The sequence below is a fragment of the Misgurnus anguillicaudatus genome, chromosome 23, assembly GCF_027580225.2.
Source record: "Misgurnus anguillicaudatus chromosome 23, ASM2758022v2, whole genome shotgun sequence".
Lineage (NCBI taxonomy): Eukaryota > Metazoa > Chordata > Actinopteri > Cypriniformes > Cobitidae > Misgurnus > Misgurnus anguillicaudatus.
Genome location: NC_073359.2, coordinates 25,635,754 through 25,654,821, shown reverse-complemented (window position 1 = coordinate 25,654,821; position 19,068 = coordinate 25,635,754). Strand labels below are relative to the sequence as shown.

At 38.0% G+C, this 19,068-nt stretch overlaps 2 protein-coding genes across 2 annotated transcripts; both read right to left on the bottom strand.

Moving 5' to 3' along the window:
• Positions 1-679: 679 nt before the first annotated feature.
• LOC129452746 (uncharacterized) lies at positions 680-9,625 on the bottom strand. Its single transcript, XM_055216772.2, has 5 exons — positions 8,963-9,625; positions 6,975-7,134; positions 6,102-6,238; positions 4,334-4,543; positions 680-1,869 (listed from the first exon to the last, which is right to left on the bottom strand). The coding sequence occupies exons 1-5, from the start codon at positions 9,300-9,302 to the stop codon at positions 1,691-1,693; spliced, it is 1,026 nt and encodes a 341-aa protein (XP_055072747.2). The 5' UTR covers positions 9,303-9,625; the 3' UTR covers positions 680-1,690.
• A 146-nt stretch (positions 9,626-9,771) lies between these two features.
• On the bottom strand, positions 9,772-18,510 carry LOC129452747 (protein shisa-5). The gene is made up of 5 exons (XM_055216774.2): positions 18,190-18,510; positions 16,597-16,756; positions 15,611-15,747; positions 12,750-12,962; positions 9,772-12,091 (listed from the first exon to the last, which is right to left on the bottom strand). The coding sequence occupies exons 1-5, from the start codon at positions 18,266-18,268 to the stop codon at positions 11,919-11,921; spliced, it is 762 nt and encodes a 253-aa protein (XP_055072749.2). The 5' UTR covers positions 18,269-18,510; the 3' UTR covers positions 9,772-11,918.
• Between the last annotated feature and the right edge of the window lie 558 nt (positions 18,511-19,068).

Below are 19,068 nucleotides of genomic sequence, written 5' to 3'. Positions count from 1 at the left end.
TATGAAAATAAACACCACACACTTTAATCATATTTTCATTGTGTCTTTGCTGTGTCTGTGTTTTTTGGGAACTGCGCTCTGTTGTAGCCACACTTGAATCTGAGGAACTACTTTGTTTGGCGGAAGAGTATTATCTGTACTTATATAATTACAACTTATTTCTGTTTTATTTTATGAAATCCTGCTATGTATATGAAGTAACCGTTTTATAAAAGCAATAAGCCCCGCAAAGCAGCGGGGCCACAGCGCACCCCATAACAGCCAAGGGGGTTTTAACAACGCCCCTTAGCTGTTATAAAATGCACCGGCAACCCCACCGCTCTGCGGGGCCTACCGCTTCCATAACCAATAAAAATTGAGCAAGTACATAAGCAGTGTTCAAAACGGTCTCATTACATTACACCAATTCACTGCGGTAAGGTTATAATAATGATTGATAATTTGAGCTGTCAAATACAAGTTTACTTTTTTATGTTTAATAAACATTAATTTTAAGGTAATGAGCTGACATATTGTCTTTAATATAAACACATGTACTTTCCCCATCAGCCTTAACCCACCCCTAACAAACCTCACTTCCTGGAAACCCTTTGCAAACTTTTCACACCTGTCTAGGTCAAATGTGATTGACAATGGAAAATCTGACAGAGGTGAGTAGTAATGTTTTAAGATAGACAACTTGACATTTCAGCACGAGTTTTATTTGCTGTTGCAAACACAGATGCACAAAACAGATCAGACCACATCAAACAAATATAATAGACTTCAAAAATGACCTAACCCACAAAGAATCAGTGGACATGTTTTCTTTATAGAAAGAAAGTCACAAAATAGACAGAAGCGTTAAACAACATTACATTTCACCCTCTTTCTAACCTTGCACACTGTATTACATCGTTTGCCTGTATTCAAAAGCTGTTGCTATTCAAAACCTCAAGGAAAGAAGTCACAGGGGAAATTTTTAAAATGAGCTGCCGCCCTCATTCGAAAAAAAAACCAGGTAGGTTTTTTGCTAACAACAGGGTCCCTTATTTGCTACAAGTTCCGCAAAAGCATAATTGCTGTGATTAACAAAATGCACTCGCAACGGCAGAAAATATCACCAGTATTACAACAGCACACCATCTAAACCAGACATAAATAAAATCTTCAGTTTATATTGAACACTGCGATAAACGTGTCCATTCGTACAAGGCATATTCTGGATCTTCGACTGTACATAAAACTATAAAGTCTGACATGACTTTCACAGATTAATGTGACGTTAAGCTGAACGGCATGCTGACGTTACATTCCTGATCGTCTGAATGCACCAAGCACAATTATAAAGTGTCTGTTTTGTGCAAATTCTTGTTATAAAATAAAGCGAGTGCCTCAACTTTAAGGCACTTAAGAAACAAACGTGGAGTGTTTCAATGCTGTGGCTGAAAAAACAAATATTTCCCTTTTTGCTAAATGTAGAAAAACAGAACGAGAACCAAACGGTGCTAAATATATGGCTTGTGGCTACAAATGGCGGGGGAGTAGAGAAAACTACATTTACGTGACGTGTGCAACGAAAGAGACGTTGGTCAAAAACAAGTCAGTATTTGTAAACCAAACATCCTTTTGAAAGGATGAGAGCGCTTCCTCCGAGATTTGATTGTGGAAGTGAAGTCCGGTGAAGACTGACGTCACAGATGCTTGTGGTTTAGTAACCGGTCTTTGGTGGTGGCATGTAGGCTGGGTTGTACGCCGGCTGAGTTGAGTTGTAGTCTGTTGGTGGGGGTGGTTGAGTAAAACCAGGCTGAACCGGAGGATGTATGGGATAAGAAGCCTGACCGGGATCAAAAGCTGCCTGGCTGTAAGGAGCAGGATATCCTGGACCTGCTGTAAGACGACACACAGTTACAATTTATGTTTACTGAAGACGACAAATTCAAATAAGCAAGCAGAAACCGTAAAACGTATATATATATATATATATATATTTGTTTAAAGCAGTTATAGACGGTTTCAGCAGTAACAACATAAACGAGCGGCTTTCGTGGTCATAACGTAACTTCCGGTAAACTCTGCAAAGAATAAATAACAAAGTCCTTTTAAAGTACCATAGTGTATTTATATAACAAGCAAAATAAACAACATGTAGATTTGCAAAACATTTGTTATTTTCGACTTTTTTGCCGACGCATTTGCCGAATAAATTCTGACGTAGCCAATGTTAAACCTACGTGACTGATCATTTAGCTATATCAGCTGTCGTTGTTTTCTCCATATATGGGGCTCGACGTCGTCACAATGCCGAACGTCGTCAATCGCGCCAAACCCAATTTGCATTTGTTTTCTTTTTTTGCTAATTTTAAAAAGATTCACTTTACGTTAAAAACCCAGTTAACTCATTCACCGCCAGCCTTTTTGAGAAAAGTTGCCCACCTGCATTTTTGTGATTTTAACAAAATTTTCACAAAATTCCTTGCAGGAAAAATTATTTTCTATAAATATATAAACATACAAATTATATCAAATTAAAGAACACACCTCTGCTTTCAAACAAACAATAAACAAACAAACAAAATGGGAAAAAAACGTTTCATGATATATTTACTCTTTCCACTTAATTTAACCACTGAAATATGGATATTTCTTTTTAAAAATACAACATTTTGAGCAAAAAGCTTAACTAATGACTATCAAACATAAAGGCATTTAAAATAAATCTTAAAATCTTTTTAACATCCGTTTTTGATAAATTCGTTTTGGCGCCATCTGGTGGATAAAAGCGGTATTACACTTTCACTTTGAAATTCGTCCAGAAAGGCATTTTTATTAGTTAAATATTAACTCATAAATGACGAGATAACTCGTCAATGGCGGTGAATGAGTTAATGACCAGTGTTGGGGGTAACGCATTACAAGTAACGCGCATTACGTAATAATATTACTTTTCTGAAGTAACGAGTAAAGTAACGCATTACTTTTTAAATGTACACATTAATATTTGAGTTACTTTTTTAAAAAAGTAATACAAGTTACTTTTCAGTTTAATTAATTAGATTTTTTTTTTTAATTTACTGATTTAAACTGAAGGTAGTGCACATAGAATGGAAATATGCGATGGAAATATGTGATTTCTGAATGCAGAACTTCTCAGTAATTCAAAACACCTGCAAGGTCTGAAAGCGATCAAACCTCGAGCAAGTAAGAAAAAGTAACGCAAAAGTAACTTAAAAAGTAACGTAAGTATTAATATTGATATTTATATTATATATATATATATAAAATCAAAATATAGCAAATGTGCATGTCGCAAAGTTTCACAATAATGGAAGTAATTATTGTAGTCGAAGTTTTAGCCAGTATTTCGAGATGGAGAAAGTGAGCTTTCTTTTCCCAGAAACGATGTAAATGTTTTAACATCAACATTTAAAGTGGATCAAAATCTCCCTGTGTCAGTGCGGGTTTACTCCGGGTACTCCAGTTTGATCACAAAGGCCAAAAACATGCAAGTAAGTTGAATTGGAGATACCAAATTGCCCCTCCCCTAACATGTGCCTAACCCGTGTATGGATTAACCGGTTCTTGGTTAAATATAGCCATAGATGCTGGAACGACGTCAAGAAGAAAGAAAGTGGTCAATAAAAAGTTTTATGAAAGGTTTTGATCTTCTTCAAATGTTGACTAGTGTAGTTTAAATAGATTTTACAAACTTAAAACATTATTGTATCGCATACAGCACATATATCAGATTATTTAACATGTCAGCGCCATTTTGGTTTTTTTTTTTATTTCCAAAAATAAATTGCACATGTTTGCTATCGAATCAGACACTCTTGCATCACAACATTTATTGCGTTGCTTCATTTGATGTCTCCACCAAAATCTTAAAAGATCCAGTATTTCCCGACTCTGTATTTGTTCTTGCAAGATAATTTTAGTAAAAATCTTATACAACTACACAAAAAGTTCGGCTGTATTTAAAGGGATAGTTTACCCAAAAATCATTTTCTCATCCTCAGGAAAAATGTCTTTTTTTCTAATGAACACAAAACTAGATATTTTGATTAAAGATGGTAAGCACACAGATGATGGCAACCATTCACTTCAATAGTAGGAAAAACAAATACGATGAAATTCAATGGGTAGGGTACGATCAAATGTGTCCTTGCCATCATTTATCAAAATATCAATACTTCCATAATATTTGTTTTCCAACTATGGAAGTCAATGGTTACTATTATTTATCAAGATATCTTTTTTTGTAGGTTTAGAGCAACACGAGAGTGATAAAATGGTGACAGAATTTTCATTTTTTGGGTATACTATCCCTTTAAGCTTAAATTGCAGATCTTACCAGCTTCCTGATATGGGGGTGGTGGTCCCACTGCATACGGTTGTCCCTGATACGGTCCGGTCGGCATGGGCTGCCCTCCGTAAGCCGGCTGACCTCCGTACCCCTGCTGAGGGGGCATAGGCTGGTATGGTGGGTACTGACCTCCCTGTATGACGGGTTGCTGAGGGTATTGGGAAGTTATGACCGTAGTTGTTGCTGTTGTCATTATAGCTGCACAAAGAATAGATAAAAGCAACATGTAAATCTGTGATCAATTAACTCCAAACAATCCAACATTATTGATTTTAATAGTCTCTATTAAATGAATCACAGATGCCTTGAGAACATCTTGTGAAATGGCCATGTGCAAGGCCTACGCCTTTATCACTTTCTTATTGACATGCATAAACAAGTGCCCCCCCACTCGTGGTTGATGTTGACGCAGTGAGTCAGACTGGGTGGCGAATCCCACAATGCTCCAGCATTCATTTTTTCCAACAGCGAGTCGCATTCCTGAATTTATATTAGATGTTGTCTTCACATGCTGGCAATGTTATAACATAATTTCTGTACTTTTTCTATATAGGTCAATCTCATAAATAAATGGCGTAATTATTTTAATCAGCATGACTTACAAAAATACAACTATGATGTAAATACTTTACGATGGCATATAGCATTATTTTTGTGTGTGTGTGTGGGGGGGAGGGTTACAGTATTGTGAATTTGTTAGAGAATGTGCTGAACAGTAAAGAAAGTATGACACGGTGCAAAAAAGCAAGGCTGCTAAAAATACATCTCTGTTTACGATTCCTAAATTACAAAATAATGGAGAATGGGGGCGGAAGTGCACTGCCGCAACTGTAAACTGTCATATGATTGACAAGTTCCTCACAAAAATGTTTTTCTTCAATAGTTGGGTTTCCATCACGCTAATTTTAAGCACATTTTAAAGTATTACAAAAGAAACGAGTGATGGAAACACCAAATTTCAAATAAAAAGTTTATGTTTGCTTGAGGTGGTTTTTGACGAATAATGGGAGATGGAAACGCATTTGCCGAATAAATTCTGACGTAGCCAACATTAAACCCACGTGACTGATCATTTAGCTATATCAGCTGACATTGTTTTTTCCATATATGGGGGCTCGACGTCGTCACAATGCCGAACGTCGTCAATTGCGCCAAACCCAATTTGCATTTGTTTTCTTTTTTTGCTAATTTTAAAAAGATTCACTTTACGTTGAAAACCCAGCTAATGACCAGTGTTGGGGGTAACGCATTACAAGAAATGCGCATTATGTAATAATATTACTTTTCTGAAGATACGAGTAAAGTAACGCATTACTTTATAAATACACACATTAATATTTGAGTTACTTTTTTTAAAAGTAATGCGAGTTACTTTTCAGTTTAATTAATTCAATTTAAAAATCAAATAATGTACCGAATTAAACTGAACATATTAACGTTGAATTACGCACTCAGTTTGAGTCCGAAGCTTGACATTTTTGCGATCATAAAAACACCCGCAAGGCCTGAAAGAGATCAAGCCTCAGCAAAGTAAGAAAAAGTAACGCAAAAGTAACTTAAAAGTAACATAATCATTACTTTCCATGAAATGTAACCAAGTAATGCAATTAGTTATTTTTTTGGGGAGTAACTTAATGTAATGCATTCCTTTTAAAAGTAACTTTCCCCAACACTGCTAATGCACCTTTACAATTAAAAACCTTAATATATCTTATATTGGAGACGTACACATAAGACAACATATATGCATACTTACGTCTAGGTTTCCTGCACGTTTTGTAGAGACAGCAGCAGGGACAGACGCAGCAGATGGTGAAGAGAATGATGAAGCCTACAATCCCTGCCACCGTCACGCCCACAACGAGAGGCATGACATCATTGTTGCCTGTATAACTTTTTTTTTTTAAATATCAATAAACAAACATTAGAAAACACATTAAACCGTTCAATTTCTTGCATGGTTGATTTTGCAGAGTTTAGATGTCCAACATTTGTCTGTATTGAGAAAGTTTGGCTAAATTTATTTCCTTATTAGGGTCTCTTTTAAAGGCTTTTCATATCTCATAGTTTTGTTCAGATTTTATTTGTTATATAAGGGATACACCGATACAAAATGTTTGTGCCAATACCGATATCCAGTTACTTAAAATGACATCTACCGATAGTTTTGCTTTATATTTTTTGTTTCAAAGGATTATGTTGCGAAATCCTAGAAGTGCAGAGTGTACTACATTTTTTACCAAATTCAAAATAACCCTTTAATTGCCAGAATGTCCTGATCATCGTGACCGTTTTAAATGCTTTTCTCTGCCGATACAGATTACAGGCCATTTTTACGGTGCATCCCTGGTAATAACGTAGACTTCAACTACAACAGCTATATGATTTTGTGGTGATAACCGGCTTACTCTATATCCTTTACTAATCCAACATTATAAAGTTAACCTTTAGTTAAACTCTACAAAGCAAAACAGAATTCAGTAAATTGACATCCCTAAAATTGACCACTCAGTATCCAAAATGCTAAATGATGATAATGTTAACACTATCATTTTTGTGCAAAACAATAACATAACGCATTGATTAACAAAGTGATCACCGATACTTTGAAAGACAAAAAAAAACGTACAAAAAACAATCATCTTGTGCATCCTCTGAAAGCTTCTCCAGTGGATTGTAGCAACAACGTCGGTCATTGCAGGTTCCACAGCAGAACTGCATATAATTGCAGTCAATGGGTGGCTTGTACATGCCATTGCTGGTCCAGTAGCTCTTACAGTCATCATCGGCTAAACAAAGCAAAAGGAAAAAAGAAATGTGAGGCCAGGGAATACCATGTTTAATTCTTTAGGCTGTTTTTTACGCAAGAAGATTTCAAGACATGTGAAAATGTCTTTGGGAAAATGATTCACACTACTGAAAAATCCAGCTAAGACCTGAGCCGGCCCTAGCTGGTCTCCCAGCTTGGTTATAGCTGCTTTTGCTGGTGAAGCAAGCCCGTCTAGCTGTCTTTTGGACCTGTTTTATACTGGAAGACCAGCTGACCTACCAGCTTGACCAGCTTTGCTAGGCTGGGAGGACCAGCCAAAACCCAGCTACCAGCTCATGCTGGATTTCTCAGTTGGGAGATCATTTAGCAACGACAAAATACACAAGCCTAATTTTTTGCCATGCAATAGTGTTACAAAGATAAGGTGACCATACGTGCCACTCCCCCCAGAATGGCCAGGACCCCGGCGCGTCCCCCAGAAGTCGCATTCGTTGACCGCATACGTCATAGAGGATTATTATTATTATTACAGAAAAGCAACAGTTACATTTTCAGGTAAGAATGAAACTACGATTGTATGTCTTTATCTTTTTATCGCATATGCGGTCAACAAATTTGACTTCCGGAAGACGCACCGAAATACTGGCCAGGACGCGTCCGGGAAGAATGGCACGCATGGTCACCCCATACAAAGACAACCAATATGAAAATCAACAATGGTTTTATTACAATTAATTTTATTACATTGGTGGATTGATTAACATTACTTAAACCACAGTTTTACTACAGACATTATGGTTAAACTAGGAAATGAAAATTGTAAATTTGTGGTTACTATTACTATGGTTATGCAAATACAAAGTTACTGTGATTAAACCATGGATGATTTTCCTAAGGGAAGTAGAAAACAACAACAATTACTACTAAAAACGCTCGTGTGAAAACAAAAACTTTCAACTCTTTTGAAAATCATCCATTTAATAAATGAAAAACATGCTTTAGCTCAGTGGTTTTCAAACTTTTTCAGTGTGCGGCCCCCCTTGTATACGGTGCATGACTTTGTGGCCCCCCAAAAATGTGACATAAAACATTCTAAAACTTAAAATGTAAATTAAACAAAACCTATTTAATTATTTAATGTAGTGCTGTCTAAGATTTAATTACACAATTTATAATCAATTTATTTATTTTATAAAATGTCAGTAAACCAGTTTGAGAACCACTGCTTTAGCTGACCAAAATAGTATATATATATTTTTAATTGTTTAAGTAAAAGTTTTTTATTACCATAGTTAACATACAAATATCAAGTTTATACTATGGTTATTGTAGAGAGACCATAGTAAATATATGGTTACTGTGGTAACTAACGTACAAACTCTACAGTTACAGTAACGTAAACCATGATTACATTTTCGTGAGGGAAAACAATCAATTCTGTTTATATATGTAACGTTATAAAGTGAAATAACCGCAAACATGCGCTCGGAAAGTACATTTATCGAACATATCGCGGATTTGAAGTAACTATCGGGATAAAAATAAATCCTCTGTGACGTGCCAACGCACGCGTCCATTGTTTGTCCATACGCACCCACTCAGCTGTTAGTACTTTATAGCTATTAATTCACGTCAGACGTCGTTTGTTTAAATCCTTCCTTTACGAAAATTAACCATGATTTAACTAACGTTACAGCAAAAAAATATCGTTACAATAGTTAAACCACGGTTACCACAAAACCACCATTGTGTTAGCAGTAATAATCAATTCACCAACAAACAATGGTTACTACACAAAACAGGTAATTTTCGTAAGGGTTCAGGCGTCCTGCCCTCGCTTAACTTACCCACTGTTGCGGCGAATAAAGCCGCCGACAGAAGCAGAACAACCGGGACGGCGGAGGCCATAGCGCAGCTCTTCCCCGTCATTAGCGCACTGTGTCCATAAGCTGTAATACGACGCCTACGGAGCACCGACGAGTCTGCGTGAAATCCTGCTGTGGTTTTCACAAACAAAGCCTTGTCACGCGCGCCATTAATGTTAAAATAATGCTGAGGTTGTTGTGACCGTGGGACGATGCTAGACGGCAAACCTAAAAATAAAAAAGTATGTCGCGTGAAGTTTCCGTGGGCAAAACCACCAAGGAACATGAGTTGACGGACCCTCAAGAGAGCCTCACGTGACATTCACAAAGCCCCTCCTATTCTGATATTTTTTCGGATAAACGAAAACGAAACAAAGACCTTTCACATGGGAAAATAAATACTGTAGGATACTTTAGTGTTTACCATAGTAAAAGTAGTTTACTGTTGTATATTATAGAATTATACTACAAATTGTAAGTGCATGTGGTATTGTGTAGTATATTAAAGGGGACATATCATGTAAATCTGACTTTTTCCATGTTTAAGTGCTATAATTGTGTCCTCAATGCTTCTATCACCCTAGAAAATGTGAAAAAGAACAAAATTGGGCTCCCCTTGTTATGTCCTAATCTGCATTATCCAACAACAGCACTGCCATTTAGGACAGATATCAGCTTGTAACAATCAGCCTTATTGGTTGAGTCATAAATAGATGGAGATGCACAAAACGGAGATCAGACCACATCAAACAAATATAATGGACTTCAAAAATGACGTAACCCACAAAGAATCAGTGGAAATATTTTCTTTATAGAAAGAAAGACACAGAATAGAGACAGAGCGCAGTTATGCACATTTGAAAACCACGCCCCTCGGGGGGGAAACAATCCAACCGTCTCCACCGACCCCGCACGGCGAGAGGCCGCCTCCCTGTCACCTCCGGCCCACAACAAAAAACAGAACAATGCCTCAAAGCTGCCGCGCGACAACATGCACAGCCAACAAGCCAAAGAACCCAGAAATACGCTTTTACAAGCCGTCGAGCCGCAAAACCCAGCCTTCAAGGAGAATAAAGTGGATCGCCGCCTACGTTTCCCCCTAGTGGACGCAGTTCTACTAATAGGACTACTATGAAAAGTTGCCTGTTTCCACTTTTTTTCTCCTTAAAGGCAGGGCTCTACGGCTCGACAGCCCACAAAAACCCACCTCTGGGGTTCCTTGGCCTGTTAGCTGCACACACCGCCACACAACAGCCCCCAGGCACCACTCTGTTTTTTGCATTGGCGTAGCAAGTCAGTCCCGGGCCCATATGCAAAAAAATTTGCGGGCCCCCTTAAGCCAAAGCCCCCCCTACCTTGCCCGTTGGCACTGTTAACTGTGGTGTGCAGGTCTGTTAACAACATATACTTTTAATAAGGTAGTCAAATATTTTGACTTTACTTTTTTACTTTAAAGGGTAGATTTAAATAAAGAAAAATGAAATGTTTTGGGTAGTTTTTGACTCGTGACTAACTTCTCCGCCTTGTCTTTTCTCTTTAAGGCCCCACTTTTATGTTTATATTTGTCCATCCTTAATGTTCATGTAGATAGCCGTTATAATAACCTTTCACACTGTGTTTTCTTTTTTTTTGGCGCGGCGATGCGTCATGTAAAAAAATGATAGCGTAGTAGTCTACGGCAGCCGTGGAATGCAAAAAAAATTATACACACAAACAAGAAATGACGGAAAAATGAGAAATTATGTAGAAATAATAATCACAACACATGATATGCATACAAAAATATATTTATTGCGGCCACAAATAAAAATTAAATTGAAAAAAAAATTTTTTTATTAAAAGCTGGGGCGGGCCCCCTATTGGCCTGGGCCCATTTGCACGTGCATACCCTGCATGCCCAGACGCTACGCCACTGGTTTTTTGTTATAAGCCAGAAATGACAAGGAGGCAGCCTCTCCCAACACAAAGTCAGTGGAGACGGTTGGATTGTTTTCCCCCCGGTGGGCGTGGTTTTCAGGTTATGACGCGCTGCGCTCTGTCTCTATAGACAGAAGTGTTGAAGAAGATTAAAATTTCACCCTCTTTCTAACCTTGCACACTGTATTTATTATATCGTTTGCCTGTATTCAGAAGCTGTTGCTATTCAAAACCTCAAGGAAAGAAGTCACAGGGGAAATTTCTAAAATGAGCTGCCGCCCTCATTCGAAAAAAAAAATGAAGTAGGTTTTTTGCTAACAACAGGGTCCCTTATTTGCTACAAGTTGCGCAAAAGCATAATTGCTGTGATTAACAAAATGCACTCGCAACTGCAGAAAATATCACAACTATTACAATAGCAAACAAACTAAACCAGACATAAATAAAATCTTCAGTTTATATTGAACCCTGCGATAAACGTGTCCATTCGTACAAGGCATATTCTGGATCTTCGACTGTACATAAAAACTATAAAGTCTGACATGACTTTCACAGATTAATGTGACGTTAAACTGAACGGCATGCTGATTTTACATTCATGATCGTCTGAATGCACCAAGCACAAATATAAAGTGTCGATGTTTTGTGCAAATTCTTGTTATAAAATAAAGTGAGTGCCTCAACTATAAGGCACTTAAGAAACAAACGTGGAGTGTTTCAATGCTGTGGCTAAAAAAACAAATAATTCCCTTTTTGCTAAATGTAGAAAAACAGAACGAGAACCAAACGGTGCTAAATATATGGCTTGTGGCTACAAATGGCGGGGGAGTAGAGAAAACTACATTTACGTGACGTGTGCAACGAAAGAGACGTTGGTCAAAAACAAGAGTTAAAAAAGCAAGTCAGTATTTTTAATCCAAACATCCTTTTGAAAGGATGAGAATGCTTCCTCTGTGATTTGATTGTGGAATTGAGTCACTTCCGTGATCCGGTGAAAACTGACGTCACAGATGCTCGTGGTTTAGTAACCGGTCTTTGGTGGTGGCATGTAGGCTGGGTTGTACGCCGGTTGAGTTGAGTTGTAGTCTGTTGGTGGTTGAGTAAAACCAGGCTGAACCGGAGGATGTATGGGATAAGAAGCCTGACCGGGATTAAAAGCTGCCTGGCTGTAAGGAGCAGGATATCCTGGACCTCCTGTAAGACGACACACAGTTATAGTTTATGTTCACTTAAAACGACAAATTCAAATAAACAAGCAGGTGTGATTCCCCTTTAGGGTAATTTTTAAAAATATAAACTTTAACCAAGTGACCACCATTACAACTGACTTGTTAACGTGAGGTACGTGATTTTTTTTAGCATTTGAGGAAAATAAAACCCATGAAATTATATTATATGACACATGACATGCTGGAAGGCACACTTTGTGACCTAAAGAGTTGTCTTCTTTTCCTTTGCGACAGTACTGCGGCGCTTGTGGCCTCTAGGGGCGCTAGACGTGAAAAATAGATGTCTAGCACCCCATAGTGGCCAAAAAGTTCAGTGGTGTGCCTTTAAAGGGGAACCATTGACTTCCATAGTAGGAAAAAACAAATATGATGAACTTCAATGGGTACCATCAAATGTGTGCTTAACATCATTTATCACAATACTTCCGTAATATTTGGTTTCCTACTATGGAAGTCAGCGGTTACAATCAGCTGTGTGCTAACCATCATTTATCAAAATATATTAGTTTGTGTTCAGCGAAATAAAAAAATTCACTCAGGTTTAGGACAACATGAGGGTAAGAACATGATGACAGAATTTTCATTTTTGGGTGTACTATCCCTTTAAGCTTTACAGATCTTACCAGCTTCCTGATATGGGGGTGGTGGTGGTCCCACTGCATATGGCTGTGGCTGATACGGTCCGGTCGGCATGGGCTGCCCTCCGTAAGCCGGCTGACCTCCGTACCCGTGCTGAGGGGGCATAGGCTGGTATGGTGGGTACTGACCTCCCTGTATGACGGGTTGCTGAGGGTATTGGGAAGTTATGACCGTAGTTGTTGCTGTTGTCATTATAGCTGCACAAAGAATAGATAAAAGCAACATGTAAATCTGTGATCAATTAACTCCAAACAATCCAACATATTTGACATGCATAAACAAGTGCCCCCCCCACTCGTGGTTGATGCTGACGCAGTCAGACTGGGTGGGGAATCCCACAATGCTCCAGCATTCATTTTTTCCAACAGCGAGTCGCATTCCTGAATTTATATTAGAGGCAGTAAGGTCGGAAAATGTCTTCACATGCTGCCAATGATATAACGACATTTCTGTACTTTTTCTAAATAGGTCAATCTCATAAATAAATGGCGTAATTAGTTTTATTGGCATGACTTACAAAAATACAACTATGATGTAAATGCGATTTAAATGGCGAATAGCATTATTTTTTTGGGGGGGGTTACAGTATTGTGAAATGGGGGATAACAGTATTGTGAAATTGGTGGAGAATGTTCTGAAAGGCCAGAAAGTATGTCACCATGCACGACGAAAAAAAAACAAGGCTGGTAAAAATAAATTTCCGTTTCCGATTAATAAATTACTAGGGATCGACCGATATGGATTTTTTTGTGCCGATGCCGATACCGATTTTTTTCCATCAGCCTTAGCCGATGACCGATACAGGCTGCCGATTTTCTTTAGCCGATATTTGGAGCCGATACTGCTTTTTCTCATTCAGTTTATATCATAAAAATGACACAATGATAAAACCAAATGTTACAACTCTTAATTTAAAAAAGGAACATTTACTGAACTATATTTAACAAATAGTAAAAAAAAAGGTGAGGTTGAACAAGTAAAAAAATTCAGTGCTGCTTAAAATACATAAATAAAATAATAATTACACCATTGCACACAGTAGCAGCAACCAAGCAGCATAACAAGGCGAACACTTTACTTTATCCATGAAAGTAACCAACTATTAACAACCTATTTAATGCTTAGGTCTTAAGTTTTAGTGCACTTAACTTAATCTCTTGTAGAGCAAATGTCTTTCATAAGAAGACAAGGAAAATGTAAACAGCAATACTGATCAAAAAACAACTTAAAAAGAATTCTGAATAACATGCGGATTGCCCCACTTCTGTATCTCACACACTCTAGTGCCCTATAATAAATGCGAGGGATAGTTGGTTTGCCTCAGCTCGCTTAAAACGCATAAAACTGAACAAATACATGAGGATTTGTGTACGGACTTCGGTCAGATAGTAGAGCGCGTGCACGTGGGAGATGTGCAGTGAGAGAGACATGGATGAGAGAGTGCATGTATCTTTGCGGTCCCAGTGAACGGAAATGTTGACAAAACTTACAAAACAACACTTCTCCGGTCACATAAAAGTCATGTGGGAACTGTTTGGAACTAAGTGCTTTTGGTCGAATTTCTTAATTTTTTTCGCTGACGAAAATTCCGCGAAACTCCGCATTAACAACCATAAACGTATGCAACCATGAACTGCGCTCTCCACAATGAAGAGAAACTATCAGCAATGGATATTGATTTTTAGCCTTTTACTACTACATATATTTATGGAGATGAGGATTAAAAACCCACCCTGTCCAGCTATGATCAGCTGTTCGGCTGATCACATGACCTGCGTTCGCTTGCGGCATTATGAGCACGCGTCGCGTCCAAACATCAGACTGGTGGTCGCTGAATAAAACTCCTATAAATACCACGAAATCACGGAACAACGTCAGCATTATTTAATCCAATGACCAGTGTTCGTATGAGCTGCCGTATGCATAGCTATTTGAAGCTCCCTAAATACAATGGCAAGCAGTTTTATAGGCATTCGCGTTTTCCATTAGGACCACCAAACTTTCTTAGCTATGGTTGCACGCACATATAGAGCAACGTGATAACACTTTCAAAGTATATGGCAATATTTCAGTCAAACAGTTAAAAGAGGCTTTGAAGTTTAAAGCTTACCAGAGCAGGCTTGGAGCGCTCCGCTCTGCTAGTGGGGGGAGGGGCAATGCACGGGCTGCAGGCAGCCTCCAGCAACACAGAGCTGCCTGTGGGCGCCTGTCTGTAATTAATGCCGGGGAAAAACTATCGGCGAACGCAAGCCGCGAATCGGCCGATGCCGATACACCTAAAACCTGCTAAAATCGGCCCGATGTATCGGCCGGCCGATATATCGGTCGATCACTATAAATTACTAAATAAAGGACAATGGGGGGTGGAAGAGACACGTGATGTGATTGACAAGTTCCTCACAAAATATTCTTCTTCAATAGTTGGGTTTCCATCACACTGATTTTATGCACATTTTAACGTATTGCATAAAAAACAAGTGATGGTAACACTAAATTTAACAAAAAATGCTTAACTAGCTAAAGTTTTTTACCCTTGCTTAATGTGGTTTTTGACTTGTGCAAATTATGCCGAATAAATTCTGACGTAGGGAACATTAAACCCACGTGACTGATCATTTAGCTGTATCAGCTGACGATGTCTTTTCCATATATGGGGCTCGACGTCGTCACAATCCCGAACGTCGTCATTCACTTGAACAACTTGGAAACGCACCCAAATTGCACTTGTTTTCTTTTTTTGCTAATTTTTAAAAGACTTCACGTTGAAAACCCAGAGAATGACCACCTTCACAATTAAAAACCGTAATATTTTATATTGAAGACATACACATGTATGCATACTTACGTCTAGGTTTCCTGCACATTTTGTAGAAACAGCAGCAGGGACAGACGCAGCAGATGGTGAAGATAATGATGGCGATTACGATCGCTGCCACCGACACGCCCAAAGCGATAGACCTGATCTCATTGTCGTATAACTCACTTAAAAATCAATAAACAAACATTAGAAAACACATTAAACCTCCATTTCTTGCATGGATGATTTGGAGAGTTTGTATGTCTAACCCGCCATGTCTGTATTGAGGAAGTTTGGCTAAATTTATTTCCTTTTATGGGGTTTTCTTTAAAGGTTTTAAATGTTTTCTTTATCTCATGTAGAGGACATAGTTTTGTTAATATTAGGGATGCACCGATAAAAATGTCTGTGCTGATACCGATATCCAATTACTTAAAATGACATCTACCAATACCGATAGTTTTTACTTCATGTTTCAAATGAAATCCTAGAAGTGCAGAGCATACTACATTTCTGTGGTCGTTCAGGAAAAACGCTTTTATATGCCATTACCGATTATCGGCCGTCTGTACGCTGCATCCCTGGAAATAATGTAGACTTCAACTACGCTTGACCTGATTTTGCCAAGTGAGCGATGTACTCAGGGCAACATATTGTGTTGACCCAAGAACAACATTTTTGTTAATTAACCTTCCTCGACCATAACCATAACTGAACCCTAAAATCAGTGGGGAAATGATAAGTGAAAAACAATTGTCTAGAAGCAGCTAATCCTGGTTGTAAGCTTAAACTTATTTCTGAAATCTGAAAGGCAGACCTTCAACTACAAGAAGTATATGAATTTGTGATGACAACCAGTATACTGTATATCCTTTACTAATCGAACATCATAAAGTTAATGCAACCTTAAACTCGAATAAGCAAAACAGAATACAGCAAATTGCCATCGTTAAAACTGATCACTTAGTATCCGAAACATTAACGCATTGATTAACAAAGTGATCATCTATACTTTGAAAGACACAAAAACTTACTATTCACAAAAAGCTTGTGCATCCTCTGAAAACTTCTCCAGTAGATCGGTGCAGCAATATCGGTCATCACAGGTTCCACAGCAGAACCGGTTATAATTGCAGTCAATGGGCCCCTTGAATATGCCATTGCTGGTCATGTAGCTCTTACAGTCATCATCGGCTAAACAAAACAAAAGGACAAGAGAAATGTGAGGCCAGGGAATACCATGTTTATTCTTCTGGCTGTTTTTTACGTCATTTGGCGTGAGCGGATTTCAAAGTTTGGGAAAATGAATCGCACTACTGAAAAATCCAGCTAAGACCTGGGCTGGTTTTGCTGGTGAAGCAAGCTGGTCTAGCTGAGTTTTGGTCTCTTTTTAAGCTGGACTTTGCTGGTGTGGCTTGACCAGCTTTGCCAGGCTGGGAGGACCAGCTTAAACCAGCTACTGCCACCTTAAATCAGCTACCAGCTTATGCTAGTCTTAGCTGGATTTTCAGTTGGGAGATCATTTAGCAACGACAAACTACAGAAGCTAATTTTTATTGGCATGCATGATTACAAAAACAACCAATATGAAAATCAATCATTTTCAATTAAATATAGTAAATTGTATTACATTGGTGAATTGATTACCATTAGTTTAACAACAGTTTTACTACAGATATTATGGTTAAACTGTGATTTAAAAATGGTAAATGTGTGATTACTTTGGTTATACAAATATGATGGTTAAACCACAGTTACTGTGATTAAACCGTGGTTAATTTTCCTAAGGGAAGTAAAAACAAACAATTACTACTAAAAATAGCTCCCTTGAAATCAAAACCTTTCAACACTTTTGAAAATGATACATTTAACAAATGAAAAACATTAATCATTAAATTAATTAATTAATCATTGCGTTATTAAAAGTGGAGCAACCATGTTTTTTGCTTTGAATTAAAAAAATAGTTTACATACAAATATCACTTATGGTTATTGCACTACTGAAACCATAGTAAATGTGTCTTTACTATGGTTGAACTACAAATAAAACGAAAAAAACTACAGTTACAGTTAACAAACCATTCCTTTGTGGTAAAAGTTAGGGATGCTCCGATAGATCTGCCGCAAATCGGGATCGGCAGATAACGGCCTTAAATGACTCGATCTGTTCTCGCTAATCAGTTTTTACTATTAGCAAAACCAGTTTAACTAATCGTGGTTTTAAAAAATAATTTTACCGAAGTGAAATTTTCGTGAGGGAAAAATAATGAAGTGTGTTTATTTATACGTATACAGTGAAACAACGGCAAAATGAACTCGGAAAACTACATTTATCAAATTTATCGGGATAACGTTAAATATAAGTCCTCTATCAGCGTGACGCGCCTTGTTTGTCCGGACGAACCCACTCAGCTGTTCGTAACGTTACTTTATAACTGTTAATTCACACGTCTAAAAGCCAAGAAATCGTTTGTTTATAAACGAAAATTAACCAAAAACATTAGTTAAACTATGGTTGCCACAAAACAACCATGAGTTTGCCCGTGGTAATCAATACACCAATAAACCATGGTTACCACAAAAACATTCATGTTTTTAATTTCATAAGGGTTCTTGCCCTCGCTTACCGACTGTTGTGGTGAATAAAGCCGCAGACAGGAGCAGAACAACCGGGACGGCGGAGGCCATAGCGCAGCTCTTCCCCATATTTAGAGCACCGTGTCCGTGTGCTGTAATAAAAGAAGACGCCAACGGAGCACCGACGAGTCTGCGTGAAATCCTGCTGTGGGCTTCACGAACAAAGCCTCGTCACGCGCGTCATTAATGTTAAAATAATCCTGAGGTTGTTGTGACCGTGGGACGATGGCAAAACCTAAATATAAAAAAGTATGTCGCGTCAAGTTTCCGTGGGCAAAACCACCAAGAAGCATGGGGGTTACGTTGACGGACCCTCAAGAGAGACTCACGTGACATTTACAAAGACCCTCCTTTCCTGACATTTTTTCGGATCAACGAAAACGAAACAAAAACCTTCCACATGGGAAAATAAATACTGTAGGATACTGTAGTGTTTACTATTGTTAATGTAGTTACCTGTTGTATATTATAGAATTATACTACAAATTGCTAGTGCATGTGGTATTGTGTTCAATTCAATTCAATTCAATTTTATTTATATAGCGCTTTTCACAAGTGTTAATTGTTGCAAAGCAGCTTTACATGAGAAGATATTAAAGGGGACATATTATGTAAATCTGAGTTTTTGCACGTTTAAGTGCTATAATTGTGTCCCCAATGCTTCTATCATCCTAAAAAGTGTGATAGAACAACCAAGTAACTTAGTTTTGGTAAACCATTCTCAGCAAGCATGTGAAAAAAGAGGTAATTGAAATTTGGCTCCCCTTGTGATGTCAGAAGGGGATAAAACTCCTGATACAAAAAGCAGAAAAATGCTGGAAGTGCTTCTCGGGTGTAAAAAAGTGTGTAAGTACCTCCGGTGCTCTTCA

Bases quoted from the DNA above. Each gene is read 5' to 3' on its own strand.
- LOC129452746 (XM_055216772.2), bottom strand. From the start codon at position 9,302: ATGTCACGTGAGGCTCTCTTGAGGGTCCGTCAACTCATGTTCCTTGGT. The intron at 7,135-8,962 runs GTAAGTTAAGCG...TGCTTTGTTTAG, and splicing joins TTTATTCGCCGCAACAGTGG to CCGATGATGACTGTAAGAGC. The intron at 6,239-6,974 runs GTACGTTTTTTT...AAAAAAAAAAAG, and splicing joins GCACAAGATGATTGTTTTTT to TTATACAGGCAACAATGATG.
- LOC129452747 (XM_055216774.2), bottom strand. From the start codon at position 18,268: ATGGGGAAGAGCTGCGCTATGGCCTCCGCCGTCCCGGTTGTTCTGCTC. The intron at 12,963-15,610 runs GTAAGTATGCAT...TTCTTTGTGCAG, and splicing joins AATGTGCAGGAAACCTAGAC to CTATAATGACAACAGCAACA. The intron at 12,092-12,749 runs GTAAGATCTGTA...GTCGTCTTACAG, and splicing joins ACCCCCATATCAGGAAGCTG to GAGGTCCAGGATATCCTGCT.